At 38.8% G+C, this 18,586-nt stretch overlaps 1 protein-coding gene and 1 long non-coding RNA gene across 8 annotated transcripts; one reads left to right on the top strand and one right to left on the bottom strand.

The window, feature by feature from the left end:
• Window positions 1-397: 397 nt before the first annotated feature.
• Window positions 398-4,466, top strand: LOC146362315 (uncharacterized). Of its 2 annotated transcripts, XM_084918640.1 has the most exons (7): window positions 398-511; window positions 853-1,279; window positions 1,695-2,382; window positions 2,468-2,573; window positions 2,709-3,211; window positions 3,328-3,466; window positions 3,548-4,466. In XM_084918640.1, the coding sequence occupies exons 2-5, from the start codon at window positions 877-879 to the stop codon at window positions 2,952-2,954; spliced, it is 1,443 nt and encodes a 480-aa protein (XP_084774766.1). In that variant the 5' UTR covers window positions 398-511; window positions 853-876; the 3' UTR covers window positions 2,955-3,211; window positions 3,328-3,466; window positions 3,548-4,466. The 2 variants fall into 2 exon arrangements, with proteins under 2 accessions (XP_084774766.1, XP_084774765.1); XM_084918639.1 differs by having other exon boundaries at window positions 3,328-4,466.
• Window positions 4,467-6,171: 1,705 nt separating this feature from the next.
• Window positions 6,172-15,801, bottom strand: LOC146362314 (uncharacterized). Of its 6 annotated transcripts, none has more exons than XR_014799162.1 (5): window positions 14,739-15,801; window positions 13,568-13,672; window positions 9,565-12,646; window positions 7,977-8,095; window positions 6,172-7,870 (listed from the first exon to the last, which is right to left on the bottom strand). It is a non-coding gene; the product is annotated as an uncharacterized LOC146362314 (long non-coding RNA). The 6 variants fall into 6 exon arrangements; XR_014799163.1 differs by having other exon boundaries at window positions 7,977-8,092; XR_014799161.1 differs by having other exon boundaries at window positions 7,977-9,767; window positions 10,479-12,646; window positions 14,739-15,800.
• Window positions 15,802-18,586: the final 2,785 nt, after the last annotated feature.

The following is an 18,586-nucleotide window of genomic DNA, read 5'->3' as shown; positions in this document are numbered from 1 at the left end:
AATGTACAATATAAAGCGCCTTGAGGCGACTTTTGATGCGATTTAAATGAAATTGAATTGAATTGAATATAAAAATATTACCTGATGAAACTTCAGTAAACTTGCTCTGGCCTGCTACATTCTCATTCTCTTACGATTCGACATTTATATATCTCAGTTTCTTCTAACACAAGATCGGTTTAAAAATGGAGAACAGGTTTCTTTTTTTAAAACCAGTTTAAGATTTATTTTGTTCAGCGGAGAGGCTTCTACTCGGCAGCCATCTTGGAATCTCCCCCGCCCTGGCTGTTTTGTTACCATGGATGCAGCTTTACAACGGCAAGACATTGCACGTGACATTCTGTGTAAGGTCACAAACACCCTACCACTGGTACACGCGTTCGCTTTTGAGACGTTACTTTGGGAGAATACAGCTTTCGCTGCATTAACTGCACTTTTGTTTGCTTAAACAGGAAAAAATTATTACTTTACAGGATAGCGCAACGAAAATCATCGCTTTATAGAAATTAATGTAAGTACAAGCTTCTTTTTACTTCTCTAAACATACTTTTCACATCTCAAAATCCTGAAGAGAAAACGTAGATGCTAAAAAGTAAAAACAGAAAAAGACTGTTGTAACAATAACTGAGATATGAAGACAGCTCATCACTTTTTCTGTTTTCATGCTTTCTGTTGTTATGGCATAAAGTTAAAATACTTTGGTCATTTAAAAAACAAACCTTCTAGGATTAGATTCGTGATGGTGTAATGTCGTTTAGTTTATCACAGTAAAATTGTGAATCTATTTTTGTAAAATAATTTTTAAACATTTCAAGTCAACTCAGCTTTTTTTCCTTTAATCTGATTGTCTAGAGATATACAGAGGATATAGAAAACATGGAGAGAAGGACAGACATTCTTTCCCGAATTGATGACATTCTTCGACCTGTAGAGGACTTACAAAATCGGATCCGTGACCGGATTTTCAATGGTCACTTGGAATCCAGGGTGGCTGTTGGAAACGTGACAGCCTTTAGAGAAACACCCAGGGACAGCCTGCATCCACTTGGTGAAATTTTTGAGGAGGTGCGGCCGCAGCGGGAATTGAGCTTGGCATCTTCATTGAGCTCTGATGGAAGTTCAATAACACCTCGAGACAGTCGCACTCCCGAGGATCTCAGGGCTATCCCATTAGTTAAGACACCCTCTCCTCCTCCACCATTTGCTCCGTGTCCTCCATCATCCTCTCCACCTCACAGAAGTAAGATTCCAGTGAGGTTAAAAAACTACAGAGAAACAGGTCAGTTCTTATATCACGCAGTAAAGAGTCAGAATGTCAGACATTTAAACCCTTCAGACTTTTAATCAGCTGTTGTGTGAGAGATAAACCCTCCAACCAGAGTTTACACATTGCTAAAACACATTGAATGTTAAGGAGTTGCCATGGTAAAATATCTATAGAGGTCAAAAGTTTGACATTTCAGCTTCACTTTTTATCCAGCCTGTGATTTGGTTTTATTTGAATACAAATTTTGGTAAATGGTTAATTAAGATTGATTATGTTGAATTGAAAACTTGTACTTTAATTTAATAAACACACTTATAGACATACATGGTTTGCTCTCCCCTTTAAAGTGCACTTTAGTCTTGTTCATTTTCAGCTGCAAACAAACTGAAATGTGAGTAATAAATATTTCATGATCTAATCTGTGCAGACAAAGAAGTCGCCGGTGGTGTCAGGCTGGTGACAGGCCAACATATGTTTGAGGCATTGTATCAAACAATTAAAAAAATTGTGGATGCCTCTCTGCCCCAAACTATTGCAGCTCGTCAGAGGCTAATTCCTTCCCGAGCTCCAGCTCCTCCTGGAGCTCCAGTTCCTGCCCCCCCTCGAGTTCCAGCTCCACGAGCTGGAAGAGGAGCTGGGGCTGGAGCAAGGGTTGTAGCTCTGACCCCTGCTCGAGCTCCTCCTGGAGCTCCAGTTCCTGCCCCCCCTCGAGTTCCAGCTCTCCGAGCTGGAAGAGGAGCTGGGGCTCGAGCAAGGGTTGTAGCTCTGACCCCTGCTCGAGCTCCTCCTGGAGCTCCAGTTCATGCCCCCCCTCGAGTTCCAGCTCCACGAGCTGGAAGAGGAGCTGGGGCTCGAGCAAGGGTTGTAGCTCTGACCCCTGCTCGAACTCCAGCTCCTCCAGCTCCAGCTTCTCCAGCTCCAGCTCCTCCAGCTCCAGCTCCAGAACAAAGGAAACCTCGAACGGTTGTTAGACACCCTCCAGAGGTGGACTTTAAAGGGCTTATCATGGGGTACCGCCAGTCAATTGACAAAAAGTTAGGGGAGGAGCTACAGCCAGTCTCGAATCCTTCAGAGACTCTCCGGCTGAGCCTCAGCCTGCTGAGTCAGGACGACTGGTAAAATGATTTTCTACTGTTATCATTAATTATTTTCAATTTAATGTGAGGATATGAGTTTTAAAACTATTTGATCTTCCTACAGGCAGAAAAAGATAGAGGGGCTACGATACATCCGCACCCTGGCGCAGCATCACCAAGAGGAGTTGGAGTTAAACCTCCGTACAGTTTGCTTGGGGGTGACACAAGAGGTATACCAGCTGTTTTTCTCTCTACATCTGTGTTTTTGCCACTCTCTTCTGTCCATGTTTGCAAGCGTGCCCTGTCTCATGCAGCTTTGTAACAGGTTTGATTTCTAACTGCTGAAATTTCCTCTGATTCTTTAGATTAAAAACAATCGCTCTTGTGTGTCCTGTGCGGCACTGGACACCGTAGTATATTTATGTGTTCACCTCAAAGAGAGGATGGACAAAGAAGCTGAATTGACCTGTGGGAGTTTACTCCAGGTGTTTGCAAGGGCAAATACCAATGTGTTCATTCAGCAGCATGCCAAGGAAGCTCTGACAGCTCTGGTTCACGGTTGCAGCCCGAGTCGCTTTCTAAACAGCCTGGTGACTATGGGTTTGAAGTAAGTTCACACCTGTGAAGAGTATCTGTGACCCCAGCATCACAATCAGATCAGGTGAAAATCAAACACACTGAGTGGATTTGTCTGTGTTTCCTTCCTCAGACATAAGAGCGTTCTCGTGAGAGCTGGTGCTGCACTGGGGCTTCGTATCATCAATGAATTCATGGAAGCGGAGAAAGTTCTGTCTGCAGGACAGATTTTCACCAAATGCTTCCTGTTGGCAGTCAGTGAACTGTGTCAGGATGCTTCCTCTGAAGTCAGGTCAGTGTGAACTTTTAACAATTATAGGCTGATATTTCTATTTTGACTTTCTTTTGATAAATTCTCTGCATTTACTTAGAAAATAAAGTGCTGATTAAAAATGCTTCTCTCTGCAGAGCTCATGGAAAGGCCATCCTAAAAGACCTGGTCGAACAGAGGAACTTCAGAAAGATGTGGAAAGAAAGCGTCTCGGATAAATCCCGCTGGGAGGTGGAAAGAAGACTCAGAGGCAAATTTCAGAAATAACAGACACGGGTAAGCCGCACAGCATACATGAGCAGCCTTCAAATTAAGAAACCACTTTGAAGGCTGCTCATTTCTGTGTGGTATTTTCAGAAATTTCCCACATCACGTCTGCTTCAGTTAAGTATATATGTCATTTAAATATTTAATATAACATTCACAGTAATTAAATATTTAATATGCACAAAAAACACTCACTTATCCACCAACCGGTCGAGGCAGATGGCCGCCCTCCCTGAGCCTGGTTCTGCCAGAGGTTTCTTCCTGTTAAAAGGGAGTTTTTCCTCTCCACGGTCGCTCATAGGGATCAATTGGGTACAATAACTTTGTTGCTTTTTGGTCCGTCACATTGACCAAAAAGCAACATGTTGTTAATAGAGTGGCAAGTGAGTGTTTTACATTTTCCATCTGTGAACGGTAGCTTCTACCACTCATTTATTGATTTGGCACCAATTTGGCACAAAATAAAGAAAACTTTAAACGACAACAAATGTTCTCGTCTTTCTTCAAGTCATTTTCAATAAACAAATTCAATAAATCAAATTGCATTCAGAGTTATTCTTGTATTTCCTCGCGTAATTAGTGGCTATCTAGTCAGTAGCCCACAGTGCAATATGTTAGCTACTAATAATATCTTTGTATTGTTTTTGTTTGGACCGATGCTCACATCGATGCTTCTGTTTGTTGTTGTGGAAAAATAATTTAAACATCGAAACCAAACCGATTTTCTGAGATTTATTTTAAGAAATTTCAAACCTCTGCAAAGGGATCAATAAAGCCGTCGTGTGGATACAATCTTGTCTATTCAGTGGTTGGGAGTGAAATTCTCACCTTCATGTAGGCACCAGCTTGATAATTAAGTGTGTCAGCAAGACCAGGTATTTAAGGAGCGGCTGTGGCAGCAGCCAAAGTAACTGCTGTTTCCCTTTCAAGCTTCCTAGTTTTTCCTGGAGATCAGCCTTCAAGTTGATTCTTCCCTCCCCTAATTCAATTTACTTATTTGTAAGCTACATGTATGCTCACTAGCAAAGCTAAATGAGCTAAACCTAACGGTGCTCTTTAAATTTGAAGAAAATCCAGTTCATTTTCTTTTCTCATCAGTCCTGATGTTCTGATGTGCACTAAGTGGTGTATGTTCTGAATCACCATAAAGTTGCTAATAGCAAGAACACAACACAGCCGGGGGGTCTGCCACTCTTTGTTTATTAAGATCTCTTTTCACACAATACTCTTGTTGCTTCTGAGCCTCTCATTTTACTAAAGGTTATGATGGAGCAGCAAGACTGAACCAGTGGCTGGATAACATGAGAAGGAAGGAGTGGAGACCTGCACAAACATCATGTCTTTGAAGTGCTCGCTTTAAAACAGAATGCTTTCTAAGAGTGAAAGTTTAAGAAAATCTAACTGTAATATTTAACATGCCCACTCTCCTTTCCCCCCCCATTTGTACTAATTTAGGGAGCACAGCAGTTGCAGCCATTTTAATTTTTTATTTTATTTTATTTTTTTCTCAGGCGAGGTCATCTGTCAGAGGGGCAAGAGGCAATATTTTGGTAAGTACTGACACAGAGGTAAGTGACTCTCCAGGTTTATTAAAGAAGGAATCAGAGTTTGGCAGTGCTGCTAAAAATTCAAAATGATTGAATTTAAAAAATAGAATTTCTTTCATTTCAATATTAGAAAACCAGACTGTTTATATTCAGTGTTATTTATGTCATTTAAATTTAAATGCTCATTTTTGTTTTGTGTGTGTTGTTGACGAGTGTTAAGACTGAGACACAGATTATTTTCTGTCCCAAGGAAGGTCAATACGTTGGCCTTTACCCAAAAGCAGACTCAATAAAAAAAGATCTTTTCACGGGAATACAAAGTTTTGTTTGTTACAGGAATCTTAATCACATGAACGTGGGTGAGAAACACTGGCAAGGACTCCAGTGTAACAGAGGGAGAGCTTGGTTAATAATGGGCAGGACACACTGGGAGCAAAGGTGAAGCACAACAACTGATTTTCTTATTTGTCTATGAGCTCCTGGAGTAAACCAATGTGCCAGGTTGGGGAAGTTTCACTCTTAGTGTTTCTAATTTATATGCAATTGACTGAAGCATATACATATTGAATTATTCATAGGACTTTGTACAAAATATAAATGTCTTCCATGTGTTATATTGTGGTTTGATGTTTGCATATGTGGATGTTTTGTTTCTCATTTGGTTTGCTTCCCCCAGACTTGGGCTATTCCAGATGCTCACCTGAATGATAGAGAATAAAAAGAAGCCAGTTGCTGTAACAGGGGTTGGGTTCTTTGGTGTGTTTTGGTGGGTACACTCATGCTTTCATTAATAAAGATTACTAGATGATAAATATTTTTGCAGCCTCGTGCCATTTTGTTTGAACCTATACGTGACTGCTGGCCAAACTGATATAAATAGTAAGTGAAGTAAATAAACTGCCTGTGGCTTCTCAGGAAGTCCTGCATTTGGGTCCTGTTATTCACTCAAACCTGACAATAACACATTATCCTGTTTTATCCACATCTGTAAATTTTCAGGCAGGGACGGAGACATCCTGTTACATTTACTGAGATCAGCAACAGACTTTCTGAATTCAAACCTCAATAAAAATGTGAAAATGACTCAGCTTTTTCTTTTTTTGTTTTTACAGCATTATGGACTATAAGTTAAAGCAATTAATGATGCAGTGAATGATGGTCAAAGGGTTGATCTTTACACAGAGCACGTCTGTCCCTTTTTATTAGCCCATTACAATTATTCCCCCATCACTTTAAAAAGGCAACAAAACATGCATGTAACATTTCTTCAGAGATGTAATTCAGTTTTAATTATATAGCGCCAAATCAACACAACAGTCACCTCAAGGTGCTTTATATTGTAAGGTAAATACAGTAAGTAATACAGAAAAAAACCCAACAATTGAATGATCCTCTTTGAGCAAGTACCTGGCAACAGTGGGAAATAAAAACTCCCTTTTAACAGGAAGAAACCTCTGGGAGATCAAGGCTCAGGAAGGGGCAGCCATTTGCCACAACTGGTTAAGGGAGAGGGGAGCAGGACAAAAGAAACACACTGTGGAAGAGAGACAAGTTAGTGTCACAATCTAAATGTTGAAGTTGGTCGACATTTTCAGATCAGACTTATGGTCTTTAAGCCAAGTTTAAAATTTGTTTTGAATGTCCTTGGTGTAGTTATTGATGTCATTTCTTTTTATGACAATCTGTTCTTAAATTGTGTTTTATTTCTCACAAAAGTGAAAAGATTATGGAAGAAAGTCGAGCCAAAGAACAGAGTTGGCTCTTAGACTTCGAGTATAGGAGGCCCTCAGCAGAACTTTTAAAGAGAATAAGAAACACATAAAACCTTAGATAAGGAGGTGTGCTCTGACAGTGCAGCGCAGCACCCAGAAAGCTATTTGGCATTGGCAGAGAAGACTTGGGAAGTTATTCAGGAGCATAGCCCTGGTACTCAACTTTGCTGCTCAAACCTCAAATATATTGATACTTTTACGCCAATATACAATTTATTTCCAAAATTGTTACAACAAAGAAATAAAAAACCAAACATAGATTTCATGACTTTTTATGCTAATTATTATTTGAAAAGTCATTACAAAACAGGCAGTTTTTGAAAATTCAGATGTAAATATAACTACAGTCATGAATAAGCAAACATGAATGAAGACTATGTGCTGTCTTAAGATGTTCAAGGATCAATCAGTGTCAATTAGCAGAATGAAAGTGTTTTATGGATAAAATTGTAACTCCTGCGAGAGAAACAGAATGATGTTCTGTATAGTTTCATTTCAATTTGACCATAAAAATATTACTTTTTTAAAAATAAAAGCTAGGATAGACTTTTTTGTTTTGAAGATGGTGTAAACACTGTAAATAGCTATTTTAAATGTTTAGCTCTATTCACTCCAATTCACTGAGGACCATCTTGAAAATGTCCTGAACTGAAGCCATTTTCAGAACTATAACAGGAAGGGAAAAGACTCTTCTTAGATTGGTTTTGGTGTTTCTGTGTGAAATCAGTAAAAGTATGAACATAATCGCCATCTAGTGGCAGAGAAAAGGAATTAAAACACTTTCTGAATGAGCTGCCACAGCAGTGGTCCAATCTTCTACTGTGTTAGGAGTATTCAGACAATTTTGACATACTTTTTTTCCACAATGGTAAAACCAAAATTGGGTACATAATTCATGACAAATAAACATGTAAAAGGGGTTGATGATATAAAACAGCTCTGTATCAAAGGCAGTGTGGAGTAAGCAGACCTGCTTCTGTTCACTCTGAAGATGAAGCTACTTTAAGAAAACCCTCAGAGTCCCAGAGCTTCTTTCTTCACGCTGCAACCCAGCAGGACATTTCCAGCATCCACACACTCTGACACACACGGTGCTAAAAACACAACACAAATATTAAAATAATGATTGTGGGAGGAAAGCTGTAGAATGAAACAGTTTTTTAAAGCTGTTATTTTATCTGTTACAATCATTGCTAGTACCATTGTGAGCACAGAGCCACGAGGCAGCCTTCATAGCCAGAAGCTCCCACTCGTCCTTTGCATCCATCTTGAAACCATGAAGCCAGATCAGAGCCAGAATGGTGGCCCACACTTCACTGCTGGTTTAATTCACCAAATCAATCAATCAAATAAAACAGACAGAACACACATTTTACTTTCTACAACCAGTAATATTACATATGTTTGTGTACTTCTTTGTCACACAGGGTCACCAAGGTGGGCAGCTCTGCATATTTGATTTGGCAGATTATTACACTGGACGCTCTTCCTGATGAAATCCCAAACTGTGATATCATAAATGCTCTAAAATAATGTGCTGACATGTTTTTACAACAACTGATGAGGAAAATAATTTCTGCTGCTGTGTGGTTTCTGGATAATATCTGACGCTGGTGCAGCTCAGTGGGAGGTTAGGAGCAGTGTTGGGACTAACGCGTTATTAAGTAACGCGTTACAGTAACTACGTTATTATTGTGGTAACGAGCACGGTAACTAGTTATTATTCCAAAATCAGGAACGCGTTAGTCGTTACTGGGATTTAGATAGGGTCGTTGCTCGTTACTTCGTGTGGTGGCTATCGTGGAGCTTCCACAGATTCAGTAACATTAGCAAGTGGTGGAGGCCAGCAGGTGGAGGAGGGAAAGGGGACGCAGAAGGAAAAGAGACCCGAGGCGGCCGCCGGTCCAAGTGTGAACTGAACTTCAGGTAAGAAGTTATGACCTGCAGTCTATCTGGGTCAGATATAAACCAAGTTTAGGTGGAGTTTATTTTCGTTATTCTGACTTTTTCCGTACTGCGTACTAGCTAGCATGACAGAGTTTCTATACAGCTGGGTGGGTGCTATGATGTTAACGATGTTAAACTTTATTTTGTTCATAAGTTATTAGAGTTGCCAACCGTCCTGTCTGGTATTCAGAGAAAATATTACGTGTTTCTTATTGAGGTGAAAAGGAACAGTTTGTCCCGTAATTCAGCTACAATGAAAAAGGCACAAAGTTGGAGTTATTCTGTGTCTTTGCTGCACAGCTGCCTCTTCTTCTTTCATTCTCTCCCCTCCCTCTCCTGTTTCTACTTCCATCCTGAAACTGATCAATGATCAGCTGATCGGCTCTCTTGTTTGTTTATCGCCCACTTTGCGCCAGAAAGAGGAAACCAGCCGATGTCGCGCTAAACAACAGCAGCACGTTTAAGCTTGATCAGCTGTTGTTAGAATTTATTTAATATTAATTTCTAGTATCAGCTGATGTTTGCTGGAGCCACAGCTGTAAAGCTGCTGGTCATCATATCGTTTGGTTATCTGGTGAGAGGGAAACATGAAGATGAAACCAGGAGACGTCCTTACTGAATCATCAGAGCTGAACAGGTGATGGAGAAACAGGTTTACCTTTTAGGTGACATGAATGAGTTGAAGGGAAGTTATGAACTGTTTCTGAGAGACAAATAACACCAGGATCCTTTTTTTAAGTAGCTGACAGCTGGTAACTGTGCAGGGGCGGGTCTAGCAAAGTGTTGCCAGGGGGGCAGGTAGGGCATTAACAGGGAGAGGGGGGCACAAAGAAATACTTACATGAGCAGCCTTCAAATTTAGAAGGAAACTTCTGCTGCTTTTGCAGTTAACTACCATGGTTGATTTCCTTCTACAAGCGTCCAGAGTAAGGAGAGACTGAGAAGGTGAGAGGAGACGGGACAGAGGCTCTCCATCCCTGATGAAACACCAGGACAGATTCAGCAGTGTGTGAGGAAGAGGAGGAGAAAGGGAGCCAGCAGCAGCTGAGAGATGGAGAGAACAGGGGGAGAATAGACACATGTTCTCTGTAGTTGAGGGAGTGCTAAAAACATTTAAAACAGTTTCTAGAAATTTGTTGTTGTTTTTTGTGCATTTGCACAAGTATCTCCAACACAAACTATAACAGCTGCATACAGGAAACCACTCACTTATGTTTACCCTGCAGGACAGGATCTGACAGGGAAAGAAGGAAAAAGAAAAGGAACCAAGGACAACTCTGATAATACTTTGATTTATCCAGAATATATTTAGTTAAAATGTTTTCATCACAGTGGGATTGTGAAGGTTTTAAATGGGAAAAGTATGCAGCTCATTTAAATCAAAGGTTCAAAGACCTGTGCAAAGTTGTACACACCATGTGTGGTTCGACATGGTGCTCTTTCGAGTCTCATGTAAAAGAGATAACAAAGACCGCCTTTTATCATTTGAGGAACATAGCCAGAATCAGACAAGTTTTGTCAAGCGACACTGCAGAGGTTCTTGTCCATGCATTTGTGTCCTCACGTATTGATTATTGTAATGCTCTTCTTTCTCGGCTACCAAAGAAAAGTTTTAGAGGTCTACAGATGGTGCAAAATGCAGCTGCTCGCATTTTAACAAGAACTGGGAAATTTGAGCACATTAGCCCTGTACTGAACTCTCTTCATTGGCTACCTTGTCAGGTTCAAGCAGATTTTAAAGGTCCTGCTGCTCACCTACAAGGCTTTAAACGGACTGGCACCTTCATACCTCTCCGACCTTTTACATCTTTACGTTCCATCCCGTGCTCTCTGATCTCAGGACTCTGGCCTTCTAAAGGTTCCTAGAGCCAGAAAAAAGACAATTGGAGAGCGTGCTTTTTCTTTTCGTGCCCCGTTTCTGTGGAACACCCTCCCTCAAGATATTAGGCAGGCATGCTCTGTGGAGGTTTTTAAAACTAAGCTGAAGACACATTTGTTCACCCTATCTTACATGTCTTAATTCTATAGCTTTTAGTTTTTAAATTTTTACTGTTTTTAACTTGTATTGTGTCTTTTACCTGTATTGCTATGTATCGCTTTTATTTTTTTATTTTAGTTGTACAGCACTTTTTTTTGAAAGCGCTTTATAAATAAAGTTATTATTATTATTATTATTATTATTCATAAAGTGTGTCAGTATTTTATAAGAATGTCATGTTTCTGCATCATCTCTCTCCTGTTAGAGCCTCTTACCCAAACATCAGCCTTTTTAATGCTCTGATATCTTCACATCATAAGTAAATTATATTGCCCAGTTTTCTGTCCAATTAAAGAATATTTCCTGCATCAGTTTGACTTCCATTTTATGTGAAACGTACAAGGATCAAATCTTTTTAGTTTATTTTTGGGATATTGCCCTTAAATATAACTAAAGCTTTCAGCCAGTGTTCATTGTATACTAATAATTGTCTGTTAGATAGTCACAAGTTATAAATGATATGAAACAGAAATATATATACCTTGAATTTTAACTGAAATGTAATATTTGAGACAACTGAGTTACATTTCACAACTGAGGATTTTTTTGTTTTCAAATAATGGTGTGTATATGTAGTAAAATGTCAATAATGTGAATCCTATTATATCCGTACCATCAAAATTCATTTCAACAGCTACACTAGCAAACTAGTTTACTAGCTAAACTTAGCATAATTGGCTATGGGGACTCAGGGCATGGCATTTAATAATAATTACATTTCATTATCTATATCTTTACCACACATTTGCCACACAGGTGTAGATACTGTAGGTGGAGTGAATGCCTAAATTGTACTGATTAGAATATTGTGGACATTCAATGCTAAGATTCAGCATACTGAATTACATAGTGAAGCTGAAGGATGAACGCTAACTTTTTTCCACTCAATCAAAGTTAACGTGAGGGTTCCCGATATCCCGGTTAAGGACAAGTCATGTGTAATCACATGGCAGGATGCTGTAAAAGGACCAAACTTCTGTCAGGAGAACAACTGAGATAATCCATCCACAATATAAGGGTTAGTCATTAATGCATCGCCTGGGCTGTAGTTACATCGTAAGGTTTGGGGACATTCCCCAAAAAAACAGACTGAGTTTTAAAATGCAGTAATAAAAACCGAGGAGGCAGACAGTGATCACTGACTGTTTTTAGGGGCTTGTTGAGATTAAATAGAACAAGATATTAAGCATTAAAACATGTTAAAAACACAAGACTGACTCATTTAAAGTGGAAAACAATATTAATATATTAAAATTTTTAGCACTTTTTGGGGAGGGACCGTTTTGGGGCCTTAGGGACACAAATGTGAGGGATTTTTTTTTTTATTTGCCCATGCAAAAAAATAATGATGGATCAAAATGAATGTTGGTGGAAATCTTTGACCCATCTAAAGACCTAATTCTAATAACAATCAAATATTTTTTGAAATGTATTTTATGGAAAATATTTAAGTTTTTCATTTTTTTCTGTTAAAAAACCTGTGCGGTTATGTAAAGATACTGGGATCTAAAGGGTTAAACCACACGAAATAATTAAAATTTAATATGAATATTTAAGGCATTAGTAGTTTTAAAAGACTGACTCATTTAAAGTGGAAAAAAAAGTGAATAATTTACCTTGCAATTTGTCCCCATAAAGTAGACGAGACCTCACAATGTCAGTGTGTAAACAGATTTGTGTACCCACAACAATAAGTAATACACACACACACACACAATTACTTTACCAACTGACCCCTGAGCTCCTATGTGTCCCTCAAACCTGATTCAGGGATCCACTCCTCAACTTCACTGTCACTCCCTGAAAGCTCACTGTCCTCACTTTCTTTCCCTTGGGTTCCTTCCATAAAGGCTTTTTACATCCATGTCATGTAATTATCAGCAGACTGTAAAATAAAAAACTATGATCATATTAATGCACACAAACATCTCTAGACACATATGCCAATGCATTATATTGCCGGAAAAAAATTAAGCTAACTGCGCAGTGTTGCCTTGAGGCATGATTGAAAATTAACAGTTTTACTGTATAAATAAATTTTAAAAAGTAGAACAAATAATCAAATATACTTCTTAACATATTCATGCACATGCAAGTATTTTTATATACATTTATTTCACTATAAACATGTAAAATAGTGACAGTCCTAATGGAGATGTCTCTCATGTAGTGCAGCTTACAGAAAGAAGTCTCCCCTCCCCCAAATGAAAGTCACACCACCTTCCCCCCATCATTTTATTGGAAAGAGATGTGCCTGGTACCATTATTTGGGAAAAAAAAAAAAAAAAAGTTGTTTTGTTTTTTTTGAAGGGCCAAATATATAATATATAATAATGCTTCACTGAGTTAGAGACTTTAACAGTCTCTTCTATGTAAGAATGTCTCGTGCTGATATACCTGCAAACTTGACAACAAAGGTTTTTCAGACTACATGTAGCTGTCCTCTATGTCAGCTCACACATTTACATTCATGTCACACTTATTTCTGCTTTCCCATTTTATAATTATTACTTACATTTTGATTAGATACCTTGAGTTTGTAAATGATCAGATTACATAATTGGAATACAATGTATCCAATTCAGGGTTGCGGGAGGATGAAGCCTATCCCAGCTGATACAGGACAAAGACAGGCTGCCAGTTTATTGCAGGGCTAACACAATATGTGTAACAGAAAATCCACTTAAATGTTTGATATTTCTTATAATAATCATAATTATGACTATTATTTAAAGGTTTCTTTATAAATACATTTTGATTTTTTATAACACCTAAAATATAAACCTGAGCTGTTTCAGATTCTGACCTCAGTGACCTGGCTGTGTCCTCACTGCAGCTCCCTCTTGGAAGTACGTCTGCTTCTTGTCTACCCCCAGTGTTGACCGCCTGCCCTTGATATCACGTACTGTACCTGAGGAACAAAAAAGGACAAACACTTGCCTTCATTTAAGAAGTACATTCATACAGAGGTAATCTATGGAAACACACTAGTTCACCCTTTGGGAGAAATCAGTTCCTGTGAAACATTTCTGTAAATGAACATCATGTGGAGAATGAATGAAATGAGTTCTTCAGGTGACTCAGCAGTCCCACACTGACAAATGAAATCTAGGTAAACTATTAAGCATATTTGCCCTTCTGAAATCTGTGTTAAACAACAACGAACATAAATTAGTAACAAAAATACAGCTGAGTAGAGGCTTTACAAACCACCAGCAGCCATAATGCTAAATTTTAATCTTCAAATGTTTCTGAGCCGTCTTCAACCTGCTTTTAACACATTAAAGTCCCACAGTCAATGCAGCCTGACTCAATCCTAGATGTTCAGCACACAGAGACACAGAGGTGCCGTTTAAAGTTTAGTGTTAACATGAGTCACTGATCATTTGCAGTATTACAGAGTCTGGCAGTCTTTGCATGATGTCCACGTCACTGTAAGTTTCTAGCTGACTCTCAGGTGTGCCAGCAGGAAAGAGTAATAATAACCTGCATTCTGAGGTTTGTCATGCAGGATCAAAGGAGCCAGGCTTTGTTCACACAGCTAGGATTGTATTTTAAACTGACCCTGGGTCAGTATAAGTATCATACAGTTTAAACGAAGCACTGAAACTTGCACATATTTATTATAGATGCACTGAAGCTAATCGACATATTTGCTGTCAGTCTGTGGCTGCGATTAAACACTTTACTGAAAACTTTATTAACTAGTAACTTCATCAGTCATGACAGAAGCTAATATTTCTGTGCTAACATCGTTTAAACAGTAACAGCCTTACTACAATATAAGCTAACGTTTACACCGTAACTTTAAGCTAGCACCATAAAGAAGGTTAAAACACGTAATAATATCTACAAATGCATCTTAAAGCTGTTATATTAGCACTCGGTGTATTACTAACCTAACCACATTAACATTACTGACACTCGCTGACTTTTAATAGTCATTCTATAAATGCTGTCCGTTTAAATGGTCTTACCTGTACACACTGCATATCCACCGGATTCCAGCCAGAGTGGATTCTGGAGTCTTCCCACGCTCCTGTTAGTGATCCTCCATCTGGATGGATGAGAACAACCTTCTGAACAATCTAGCAGGAGATGGCCCATATCTATGGGACTGATTTGTGCTAATAACGCCCATTGTATGGACTGATAACAGCCGAAGCGGGTGAATAAAGTCATCCAGTCGCTAGCTGTGCCATTACCCAGCATACATCACTCCCTCCATAAATGCAATAAACGATACAAAAGTATCGTTCTACCTGTTTTTCAGGTAGTCGTTTACATTATATAATTTATTGTGTTCAGTATACGTCACTACAATGTGATTTCGGAAATATATAAATATACGGACAACAGGCAAAATTCTTTCCACGCCCACCCCGTGACATCACGCTCCAAAGCCCTATGACATCATGCAGATCAAAGGCATCTGATCCATTCGGAAAGGCATAAATAGGGGTGAGAATTGCAAACTTTTAGTCAGTTTATTCGCAGCACTCGTGTTCGCAGCATTGAAACATAAACCTGAGAAACATTTTGAAACAGTTGGATCATTTACACAGTTGTTTTATTAAGATTCCAACATGTCTCAGAGAAAAGACAGCAAAAAACAACAAGCTTACGCTGGCCCTCAGCTCCAAAGGACATTAACTGAAAGTATACTTTGTGCCTATAGGCAGGAAAACCAAAATCTACACAACACGATTAAACAACTCCAGGCAGAGAAAATTCAGCTTGTAGAGAAGTGCAGACACATGAAGGCCCTAAATAATCAGTTGGAAGAAAGGCATAATGAATTTGTCAAGAACCAACGAGAAAAAGAAAATAATCGAAGGCAGCCCAATGTGGATAATATAAATGAGGGCTGGAAAATAAAGTTTAATAGCGCACGGGAGAAGATTTTAAACCTGATGACAAAAAACAAACACAAGTGTGCTGAATTAAGACAAATGTCCCACCTGCTTAAAGAAAAAGAAGACATTATTTGGGAGCTCTGTGGGAAACTCAAGTTTAAGGACCTGGAGATGGAAGAAAGACTTGATGAAGCTTGGGAAAAAAGGGAAAAGTTGCTTCAAGAGAAGACACAACAGGAAAGAAAGGAGAAAAAAATGAAATGGATACTTCAGAACATGAAGAAACAAAATAAAGTCTTGGAAGTAAAGCTTAATGAAGCACTGCACAGAAATGCAGAAATGTTTCACGATGAAAGTCTCATAAACCAGCAAGACGAAGAAAATAAAAATACACAAAACCTGCCCAGTGTAGATATTGTAAATAAGGGCTGGGAAATAATCTTGAGTGAAGATCAGCCGATTATTGTAAGCCTGATGACAACAAACAAGCAGAACTGCGACCAGTCAAGAAAAATGTCCTACCAGCTTCAACAAACAGGAGCTATTAATCAGGAGCTCTATGGGAATCTGAAAGACACTGAGAACAAGAATCTGCAGCTTCAAGTAAAACTTGATGAAGCCCTGGAGAAAAACAAAGAGTTTCTTCAAGAGAAACAGCAAGAGAAATCGGAGCACTGCGCATGTTGCCCCAATTCATGCACCCAGCAACTGAATCATGAGGGGCCAAAAGATGCACCAGTGCCTGAGCCCACCAAGGACTCCACAAAGGAGTGTGACGTGTGCGAGGCTGAGCCCTCTGCACCTTGTAATGATGTGACAGTGGAAGCTCCACTGTCAGAGCAACAGTTGCTTGTTAAAGAGCTCATAAAGGCAGTAATCACACATGCCTCAAGAGAGGCAAATGTGTCGCCATCCGATGAGATTCAGCAGGGTCTCTTCATAGCTCTGTGGGAGCAACTTAAAGAAGAAACTCTAAATATAAAAAAAAAGAGGATCAAAAGTCTTGAAAAGGCAATTTTCAAAGACATTACAAAGGTACTGGGTATTACACCTAACCTTGTTATCATTGCGTTGGCTGCAGCTTCGCCGTACCAACAAGTGGTGATTTCGATATTCAAAGACCACCTGTTCCGAAAAAAGCGAAACCTACTTACAAGGTTTTTCGCATGGTGTGGAAAAACATAGGACGATGAAGACCAGCTACCAGAAACTGACAATATCTCCCAGACACTTTTGAACGAATTTAAAAATATTATATTTCCAAGAAAACAAAATGAATATTTAGAGCAATCCATCAGGATTGACTCTAAATATTTCTTTAAAATTATTTGGACAGTTTAAGTGTATTAGTTGACATCAAAGTGAGTCTTTAAATTGGCTAACAACAAACGATTCAAACAAGCTAATTTATTTCACATCCAATGAGTCACTTTAAAACTCCCACGACCGGTCGAGGCAGATGGCCGTCCCTCACTGAGCCTGGTTCTGCCGGAGGTTTCTTGCTTTTAAAAGAAAGTTTTTCCTCCCCACTGTCGCCGAGTGCTTGCTCAGAGGGAATTGTCAGATTATTGGGGTTTTATTTATTTTTTGTCAACTAATACACAACTCGGGGCTCGCAAAATCTCTAGCCCGACGTCCCGGAGCTAGCGATATCTCCGGTTGGGCGACCAAAATCTATCTCAGCCCCGCCCATCGGGTTATCATAAAGCCCGACGGGCGATTTTGCGAGCCCTGCGATCTTATTGGGCATTCCAAATTGATTTTTTTTATTCATTAATAAAGTCCTAAAAAGATTATATTGTGAATATTGCATGTTTTCATTGTCACACAAATGTGTACATTTTCAGCCTAGACTGAACATGTGTGTTTGTCTTCTATTCAAAATCAAACATTTTAGTAGCAACTACTGTATTAAAATATGGCAGATGTTTTACTCTGATTACACAAACTTTATGTAGGAGTAGGTAACAGATAAGAGGTATTTATTTGTAAATTTGACCTCTGACCTTACAGAGATACAGGATGACAGGATATGTGATATTAGAATCCACATATGTTGGTATATAATCTCCTAAATGTTGCCAATGGCAGTAAGGAACATAGCTCTAAATAACATTATCATCTTTTTGACCCTCACTATAGTCTGTATGACAAGTCAGAACAAAAGGTCGGAGGTCAAATGTGGCATTAAATCCTAATGCGGTACATTCTTATGTTGACAATACACACCACACTTGTAAGAAAGTTATAAGTTAAATTATAAGGCTTTTTATAAGGTGTTTCTCTATGAAAGCAGTTAAGATCATTATGCAAATACATAGCCTCAGTATATTGGGGTCTGGAATAAAACTAGAATTAATTAAAAATGTGTAATTAATTATTTAAAAATAGAAATACAGAGCATTTTAAACTAAGTCAATGTATATTTTAATTACTTATTTATATATCTAGTGAAGTATTTCCTGACATATTCAGTTATTTTGCTACTCATCAGCAGCAGTGCTGTGCATCCTGCAAATTTCGTTATCGAGTAAATTAAGAGCAGTATTGCAGATACCGATACTTTTAACCTATAAAGGGAGCTTATGTAGGGGAGAGCAGTGTGTTATTATTTATGAGCTGAATCATCGTACATTTGCCAAGTTCGGAACACATTTTCATGAACATCAACACAACAATGTTGTAAGTTTAACAACCCACAGTAATATACTAGTTAACACAGTTTTCTTGTGTATTGATACTGTGGATTTTTAGAGACCTGAAATGTAAATGTGCTGTCTTTAAAGGAGTTTGGGTCAGCTTCTGTTGTGTAAGTTTGTTATAGGCTATAAAGACTTGGAATGAAAATATTTTTTAATAAAAAACAAGATTCAATTAAATTATCAACAAAAATTTAATGGACTCTTTGCTGGCTGAAACTCACCGCACGTGATCACTTGTAATGTAAAGACAGACATGTGACCATTCTG

This window comes from Perissodus microlepis, chromosome 22 (assembly GCF_051167445.1).
Source record: "Perissodus microlepis isolate ML-2025 ecotype Zambia chromosome 22, ASM5116744v1, whole genome shotgun sequence".
Classification (NCBI taxonomy): domain Eukaryota; kingdom Metazoa; phylum Chordata; class Actinopteri; order Cichliformes; family Cichlidae; genus Perissodus; species Perissodus microlepis.
This window is presented reverse-complemented; position numbering and strand designations above follow the sequence as displayed.

Bases quoted from the DNA above. Each gene is read 5' to 3' on its own strand.
- LOC146362315 (XM_084918640.1), top strand. From the start codon at position 877: ATGGAGAGAAGGACAGACATTCTTTCCCGAATTGATGACATTCTTCGA. The intron at 1,280-1,694 runs GTCAGTTCTTAT...TAATCTGTGCAG, and splicing joins AAAAAACTACAGAGAAACAG to ACAAAGAAGTCGCCGGTGGT. The intron at 2,574-2,708 runs GTATACCAGCTG...CTGATTCTTTAG, and splicing joins GCTTGGGGGTGACACAAGAG to ATTAAAAACAATCGCTCTTG.